Raw genomic sequence first — 9,262 nt, 5'->3', positions numbered from 1 at the left:
TTCACACAGAAAATCGGACAAAATCGGACAAACTCTGAGTCTGACCAAGATTCAACATGAACATAATTGTTTGCAAACAATATTTTTCTCAAAATGCATTCATTTTTAATTTGTGTAATTTCGTTTTTAAGACACTCATGAATTTCTCAAAATGCATTAATTTTTAATTTGTGTAAATTAGTTTTTAAGACACTCATGAGCTAACACACGCACACACACACTGAATCGTGCAGACCGCTGCCGACATCCCTTCCCACATGGCAAAATTTCAGCACCACGGATAGATAGCACCATTACTCACGTGCAGCCGCGAAATGCAGTTATAGGTAGGCTAGCTAGGTTACAGTAGAGATGAATAGTTATTTGGGTTGTCAGGTGTCAGGAGCAAACTCGATTTTACACGTCTAGGCTATGGATAATTCTGGTTGGAATTTTCTTGCGACTTTTAGACCGTAATGAGTATTCGTGTTCTTTTTGTGTGTGTTTTTTAAATGGCATTTAACGCTCGTGGCCCCTAGACAAGACAACATGCCCAAATTGTCTCTGTAAAGCAAATTTAGCCTACTAAAATTGTGTGTTTCAGAGAAAAACTACAACAGGACACAAGTAGCCTGAAAGGCCAGTCATATAGCCTATCTACTTTAAGGTACACAAGTGATGAGTAAACTTTTTGAACAAGTTTATGGTTCATCCTTATTTCAGACGGATGACATCAAAACTCTGACTAAGGCTACGCTATTTCTGCGCCCTTTCTCCTGACATCCTCTTTCAACAGACTTCAAGAGCGTTGGATGGAAATACACACAGAGTAGGCTAGGCTACAGGAAGGAGAACCACATACAGTCGGACTGTAGCACGAGCTTGACACCACCTGAACTACTACGTGCTTCAGAAACACAGCTGATTTTGGAGTTTATCGAACCCTCTATATGCGACGCTGTCCACCATTGATCTTCAAAATGAGTACGATACTTCTGAGTAACTTTGTGAAGGTTTTTTTATGCTGGAATGTATTTTACCTACACGTTTACGCACAGGTAAGTAGGCTAGCCGATAGAGTAATATTGTTTATGTATTTTTTGTGGAGGAATTAATCCATAGGGTTTACCCCTGTTTTGTTACAGGAGCCTACATCTGCGTAAATAATAAACCATACACATACGGAATTTGCATTACCATTTTACATAGGCTACCAGCAACATGATGCCAGATTATATACACTGAGTGTACAAAACATTAGGAACACCTGCTCTTTCCACGACAGACTGACCAGGTGAATCCAGGTGAAAGCTATGATCCGTTATTGATGTCAATCATTGTAGATTAAGTAGAGGAGACAGGTTAATTAAGGATTTTTAAGACACAATTGAGACATTGATTGTGTATGTGTGCCATTCAGAGGGTGAATGGACAAGACAAAATATTTAAGTGCCTTTGAACGGGGTATGGTAGTAGGTGCCGGTTTGAGTGTGTCAAGAACTGCAAGGCTGTTGGATTTTTCACGCTCAACAGTTTCCCGTGTGTATCAAAAATGGTCCAACACCAAAAGGACATCCAGCCAACTTGACACAATTGTGGGAAGCATTGGAGTCAACATGGTCCATCATCCCAGTGGAACGCTTTTGACACCTTGTAGAGTCCATGCCCCGACGAATTGAGGCTGTTCTGGGGGCAAAAGGGGGTGCAACTCAATATTAGGAAGGTGTTAACCCTAATTGCTCCTGTAAATCGCTGTGGATAAGAGCGTCTGCTAAATTACAGTAAATGTTCCTAATGTTTTGTACACTCAGTGTATATTAGGGTATAGGTATGGGGAGAGGGCAATGTTTGGTTCAATGAGAAGGGATGTTAGAAATGTACCATTCAACTAGTAAAACAGTATTAGCCTATGTTTAGGCAGGCTATTGCAAATTTCTTGCATAATGAATTTGGTTGCTTTTTTCTTGAATCCACAATTCCCTATTCCTCTACTCCTAAACCCTTTCATCTCTGTCTCTTTTAAAATACTTATTCTGTAAATAATGGGAAAGATAAGATTCATTTTTCTAAATGTTTTCATTAACTAAGTGGTGGCCATCATCCCAGTTATTTCCCCCCCATAGTATGTTTCTTCCTTTGGTGTTATTTCATGTGGAAATGTATTCTGCTATCTGTTATTCAGTCATGCCCACTTCTATACTCAATAGTCAGTGTTTTCATATTAATTGTTGACTGGTACTCAACATCCACTTTCTCCTTGAATGCATTTAAATGAGGCGGAAGTATGAGCACAGTGCATCAGCATGTGTGTGTGTGGCGATTGCTTACTGTGTGCCAAATGTATATGACTTATGTTTTATTTTTGTGTTATTTTACAGTATATGTCATTGTAATTATGACAGATTTGATCAAAGTTTATGTCAAAGCCACGTTACCATTTCTGCTCGTCATGTTTGAGATCCAAATTATCTCCGGGGTGAAGATTCCCCTAGGTACAGATCTAGGATCAGCTTCCCCTCCCCTCCCCAATCCTAACCTTAACCATTAGTGGGGGAAATGCAAAACTGCCCCAAGATCAGCATCTAGGGGCAACTTTTTGAATGAATGCTGCAATTTACTCTGTAGGTTCATCCAGAGGTCGGACTCACAGCACAGGAGCAGATGTACTTACTGTATGATGTCAAAGTCGAGTGCCATCAGAACATCTCCACACACAACCCTGCAGGTGGGCAAACACTGACTTACATAAATCATTTTGCTCTTTGGGCAGCATAGGTAATTTACAAACGTTTTTGTTTGTGTTTCTGTAATCGGTACCCACTAAGTAGATGATTGGTCTACCTAGATTTACCAGAGCCCCATTGGCCAGCGTGTTTCCAGGTGGATCCAGACAGGCCTTTATGGTAACCGTAGTGGCCTGGGTGGCAGAGCCACCCACCATACTTCATCCTGTCTGGAGAGACCAAATCCCATAACTCGCCTCCCACGTATTGGACAAGGGGTTGGGTTTTGAGAGACGGGCAAACAGTACCCTGCTCCACGTCTGCCCACATTCTCCCAGGCTTCACTCAGTCAGAGATTGGAGTTGGTAAAAGAGACTGGATGTGGTGCTGCTGCATGTACACTTTGACACACTGAACTCCTTGCATTTCTCTCATTGTAAGTCAATGGTCAACATGAGATTTAGTGAATTGAGTAATGCTTCATGCAAAACATTTATATTCTGATGTTCTAAAATTATTTATTACACCCAGCCCCAATAACTGGGATGATGGCCACCACTTAGTAAACGAAAACATTTAGAAAAATTCATTTCAGTTTTCCCATATAGGCACTCTTGAAGAACGGAGGGAGGAACTTCTTGAAAAGCCTTTATTTGCTTGGACTACCACTGCAGTTTGATTAGAGTAAGATGACTTAAGATCACAGATATTATGCTGTGTGTCTTCCTAGCCATGGAATCTGTGGCTGTTGAAATGCGGATTTATTCCATTCATTTGAATCTGTGCCAATTTACCAGCCCCAACCTTGCGGTTGTTTCTCTTTCTGGCTGCTGCTCTCCATATTATTATCCTCCATGTGTCCGCCCACATTCTGTAGCAGTGTGAGAGCTAGATAACAACAAAAGTATTTGTGTGTTTGATCCAGAATCTACCAGCCATTAAAACCAGGTGGGAGAATAGAAATATCAGAGCGTAAACAGATATTGGAGTATAATGGCTAATTAGAGTGTATTTATTGTTTGGTTACTGTTTAAATATAGTAAATCCTGGCTACTTAAAAAACAGACCAGCTTCTGATACCCATCCAATTTTAGTCATGACATAAGTCTTACGGTTTCACTGGGAGGCAACATGAAAATACAGTTTGCTATATCCTCTGTGAGATGCAGAAATGACGGTAAGACTTTATTTTAAGGGTCCATTATAAAACATTTATAAGGCATTTATTAATCATTATTCCCACATTTGTAAATGTTAGTAAGCTAGTTATTCACACGTGTATATATACACAACATGACCAAGAGTATGTGGACTTGCTTCCATTCAGCCACAAAAGCATTAGTGAGGTTGGGCACTGATGTTGGGCGATTAGGGTTGAGGTCAGGGCTCTGTGCAGACCAGTCAAGTTCTTCCACACCGATCTCGATAAACCATTGCTGTATGGACCTCACTTTGTGCACGGGGGCATTGTCATGCAGAAACAGGAAAGGGCCTTCCCCAAACTGTTTGCCACAAAGTTGGAAGCACAGAATCGTCTAGAATGTCATTGTATGCTGTAGCGTTACGATTTCCCTTCACTGGAACTAAGGGGCCTAGCCCAAACCATGAAAAACCGCCCCAGACCATTATTCCTCCTCTGCCAAACTTTACAGTTGTCACTATGCATTCGGGCAGGTAGTGTTCTCCTGGCATCCGCCAAAGCCAGATTCGTCTGTCGGACTGCCAGATGATGAAGTGTGGTTCATCACTCCAGAGAACGCGTTTCAATTGCTCCAGAGTCCAATGGCGGTGAGCTTCACACCACTCCAGCTGACGCTTGGCATTGTGCATGGTGATCTTAGGCTTGTGTGCGGCTGCACAAAAAGTTATTGTGCTGATGTTGCTTCCAGAGGCAGTTTGGTTCTCGGTAGTGAGTGTTGCAACCGAGGACACACAAGCTCCCGTTCTGTGAGCTTGTGTGGCCTACCACTTCGCGGCTGAGCCGTTGTTGCTCTTAGACGTTTCCACTTCACAATAACAGCACTTACAGTTGACCCGGGCAGCTCTAGCAGGGCAAAAATTTGACGTACTGACTCGTTGAAAGTCACTGAGTTCTTCAGTAAGGCCATTCTACTGCCAATGTTTATCTATGGAGATTGCATGGCTGTGTGCTCAATTTTATACACCTGTCAGCAACGGGTGTGGCTGAAATAGCCGAATCCACTAATTTGAAGGGGTGTCCACATACTTTTGCATATATAATGTATTTCCTTAAACATCCTGTGTTGCGTGCTTATTCTTTTACCAGGTACTTCTGGAATGTTTACCAATGGCATGCATCATTTTGTGGGAAATTACACTGGTCTCTCAAAACATTTATAAGGTATTTATGAAGTATAAATTGTCTTCACTTTAGATTAGGGACTGCAAAAGGACTTAACTAATCATTAGTAAATGGTTTGTAAATGTGAGTAATGATTAATAAATGGTGAACACACCATTTTTATAAATGCTGTATAAATAGTTTATTATGACCCTTAAAATAAAGTGTTACCGAAATGACATCAATGAAACCACTTATTGGCTAAATGATATGCTGCCTTTCATAAGAGTGAAATAAATATACATGTAAAAAATTGTATAATCCCACTTCCCCTCAACTAGTGGTGTATTTGTCTATTGTATTTGGTATTTGGTTTTTCCAGATAATTTAATCCAGATCTAAATGATCATGTATTGTCTTAATTCTGTTCCCCTATAAGATTGTGTTCCCTTTTCAATTTTAAATGATGGGGCAATCTGGGATTGGTTCATCCATTTGGGCCTTTAAATTGATGATATATAGCAATTATATAGCTTTGTTGTTGTTTGATTCCTAGATTGTCCCTTTAAAGGCAATGGCCCAATTTTAACCATTATTGGCCACCGTATTACTGCCAGGTGATCTCTCGTTAAACCATCAATACGGGCTAAGATCACCCACATACCTGACCTCAGTTGCAACCATTATTAGCCATCATATTACCACTCCTGTGGTGTTAGCAAGATCGGTGTTAACTTTAAACCTGCTAATTGAGCAGACTTAGACGGATGTACAGTGGGGAAAAAAAGTATTTAGTCAGCCACCAATTGTGCAAGTTCTCCCACTTAAAAAGATGAGAGAGGCCTGTAATTTTCATCATAGGTACACGTCAACTATGACAGACAAAATGAGAAAAAAGAATCCAGAAAATCACATTGTAGGATTTTTAATACATTTATTTGCAAATTATGGTGGAAAATAAGTATTTGGTCAATAACAAAAGTTTCTCTACTTTGTTATATACCCTTTGTTGGCAATGACACAGGTCAAACGTTTTCTGTAAGTCTTCACAAGGTTTTCACACACTGTTGCTGGTATTTTGGCCCATTCCTCCATGCATATCTCCTCTAGAGCAGTGATGTTTTGGGGCTGTCGCTGGGCAACACAGACTTTCAACTCCCTCCAAAGATTTTCTATGGGGTTGAGATCTGGAGACTGGCTAGGCCACTCCAGGACCTTGAAATGCTTCTTACGAAGCCACTCCTTCGTTGCCCGGGCGGTGTGTTTGGGATCATTGTCATGCTGAAAGACCCAGCCACGTTTTATCTTCAATGCTCTTGCTGATGGAAGGAGGTTTTCACTCAAAATCTCACGATACATAGCCCCATTCATTCATTCCTTTACACGGATCAGTCGTCCTGGTCCCTTTGCAGAAAAACAGCCCCAAAGCATGGTGTTTCCATCCCCATGCTTCACAGTAGGTATGGTGTTCTTTGGATGCAACTCAGTATTCTTTGTCCTCCAAACACGACGAGTTGAGTTTTTACCAAAAAGTTATATTTTGGTTTCATCTGACCATATGACATTCTCCCAATCCTCTTCTGGATCATCCAAATGCACTCTAGCAAACTTCAGACGGGCCTGGACATGTACTGGCTTAAGCAGGGGGACACGTCTGGCACTGCAGGATTTGAGTCCCTGGCGGCGTAGTGTGTTACTGATGGTAGGCTTTGTTACTTTGGTCCCAGCTCTCTGCAGGTCCCCCCGTGTGGTTCTGGGATTTTTGCTCACCATTCTTGTGATCATTTTGACCCCACGGGGTGAGATCTTGCGTGGAGCCCCAGATCGAGGGAGATTATCAGTGGTCTTGTATGTCTTCCATTTCCTAATAATTGCTCCCACAGTTGATTTCTTCAAACCAAGCTGCTTACCTATTGCAGATTCAGTCTTCCCAGCCTGGTGCAGGTCTACAATTTTGTTTCTGGTGTCCTTTGACAGCTCTTTGGTCTTGGCCATAGTGTAGTTTGGAGTGTGACTGTTTGAGGTTGTGGACAGGTGTCTTTTATACTGATAACAAGTTCAAACAGGTGCCATTAATACAGGTAACGAGTGGAGGACAGAGGAGCCTCTTAAAGAAGAAGTTACAGGTCTGTGAGAGCCAGAGATCTTGCTTGTTTGTAGGTGACCAAATACTTATTTTCCACCATAATTTGCAAATAAATTCATAAAAAATCCTACAATGTGATTTTCTGGATTTATTTTTCTCAATTTGTCTGTCATAGTTGACGTGTACCTATGATGAAAATTACATGCCTCTCTCATCTTTTTAAGTGGGAGAACTTGCACAATTGGTGGCTGACTAAATACTTTTTTTCCCCACTGTATAGGTTGTTGTAACATTTAAACGTGAAACTTGTTTTTAATTTTTTTGCACTGCATCAATCACTGGTGCGGTTGAATGTAGCATTGCTGTATGGTGCACTCAAAATGTATTGTAGTTGAGAAGCCAGCCTAGGATAGTTCTCAAATGTTGCTGTAATAGGCCAACATCTTTCTCCTTTGCATGGTGTTTTGTTGCAGGTTGAGTTTTTTGGTTATTCATTGTCAAGCTTTAAAAACCGAAGCCAGGCTCCAACATTTTAGTAGCCTAGCTAGGACTGTTGCATGTGTCTGTCTGTACTTTCTCTCTGCTGCGCACCGTAAACGGGACACATGAAAGCAGCACAATTGAAGTTGAATTCACCGATTCGAGCGCATCAGGCTATAATTTCATAAAGTAGATGTCTCAACTGTTGACTAATTTATACTCACTTGTGTGTCCTATTCGGTCCGCGGGCCTTGCTTGACACGTGCACTAGTCTATTAGCCACGTTATAACTGACTTGTGAACATTGTCCTTGCTAGTTTGCTTGTATTGACATTACCAGCCTTAGTTACAGTCGTCCGTTTTTGTTCATTGAAACTGAAACAGTGCATCCCGAATGGGTGGAGGCAGCAAACAATGTACCAGGCCATCTGTGATTTAAAAGCTGATAGCAATATTTTTTGGACTACCAAGAAATATATTGGTAAATGATATTAATCATGCATTGAACCGCATCCATTTATTCTGCCAACAATGCCTTTCTTTACGTCATTGAATTTTGAGTCAAGTTGGTTTTGAAGCATAAACTGGGAATTTGATATTTTTGACTGATATTATGATTTTCTGTTTGTTTCATATCTTCAAAGTAGTTAAAACACTGTCAGTTCCACTTTAAGGTATTTCACGCTGCCTGCACATGTATTGGCCTGGCAAGTGGGTCCCAAACCCCAATATGGCACATTTCCTGTCTGTCAGTTCAAATCTATAAAACATGCTTTGATGTCTCAAATGATAATGTGACTCAACCCAGCTATAATCTGATCCAATTTGGCTCTGAGATAATGAAGTATGACAACATACGAATAGGAAGGGTACTGCAGCTGAGACACTGAAACATACGTATATCCACTTCTCTTTTGACCTGGATTGCAGTCATAAAATAGATTTTATTTAAATATTTTTACTTCTTATTTTCTCTCCCTCTTAGGTCTTTATTACTCAGTCTCAGGCCGCGTCCCAAATGGCACTAAAGGTAGTGCTAGTCACTTGTTTCACTGAACCATCAGGAGGGCTAACTGACAAAAGAAGACAACCTATTACTCATAGTGCTCTCCCACTAGCCTACTCATCTGGTGGACAGATAGTGTATATATAGCTGTAATGACTATGATCAATGTTCATGCACTTGTCGCTAATGAGTGACTCATAGGCTTTGTCTTTCCATCTCACACTGTCATTGTGGAATATAGATGAATATTAGAAATGTGTTTAATCAAGGGAGCGGAGGTTTAAATAGACATAGTGGAATAAATAGTTTTTCTCCATGGAGCCGTGTTGTAGTATTTTGATCCTTCTTGAATTTGTTGATGACATTGATGTGGACTCAGTACACACTGCTGGATATTTGCCCTTTCTGAAATTGAGTGGATCAATGTCCCGTGTCCGCAGGATCACCAGCACTTACCATGGACAGGCACAAAAGTAACAAGTCAATGAAACATTTCAATAATAATGCCTTGAGTTCAATAGCAATGATTTCTTTTAAGTTCAGATTTATCTGAAGGAGTGGCCGTGGTATTTGGCCTGGGAGCCTCCATTCCCTTGATGACGATACCCTCCAACACAATGCCCAAATAATATGTCACTTATGAATGGAGCTCCAAACGAGCTTCAATGCCATACAACACTCCTTCA

At 40.9% G+C, this 9,262-nt stretch overlaps 1 protein-coding gene across 1 annotated transcript in view; it reads left to right on the top strand.

Moving 5' to 3' along the window:
- The first annotated feature begins 848 nt into the window (after positions 1 to 848).
- The window catches only part of LOC311111988 (parathyroid hormone 2 receptor-like), a 52,537-nt gene continuing 44,123 nt past the window's right edge, over positions 849 to 9,262 (top strand). Inside the window, exons 1-2 of the mRNA XM_084154939.1 lie at positions 849 to 1,037; positions 2,605 to 2,704. Of these exons, the coding sequence (XP_084011065.1) occupies positions 930 to 1,037; positions 2,605 to 2,704 (208 nt within the window). The 5' untranslated portion in view covers positions 849 to 929. The remainder of the gene's footprint in view (positions 1,038 to 2,604; positions 2,705 to 9,262) is intronic.

The sequence above is a fragment of the Coregonus lavaretus genome, assembly GCF_964263955.1.
Source record: "Coregonus lavaretus genome assembly, chromosome: 38".
NCBI classification, from domain to species: Eukaryota; Metazoa; Chordata; class Actinopteri; order Salmoniformes; family Salmonidae; genus Coregonus; species Coregonus lavaretus.
The sequence above is the reverse complement of the archived record's forward strand: the minus strand, read 5'-3'. Positions and strand labels throughout refer to the sequence as shown.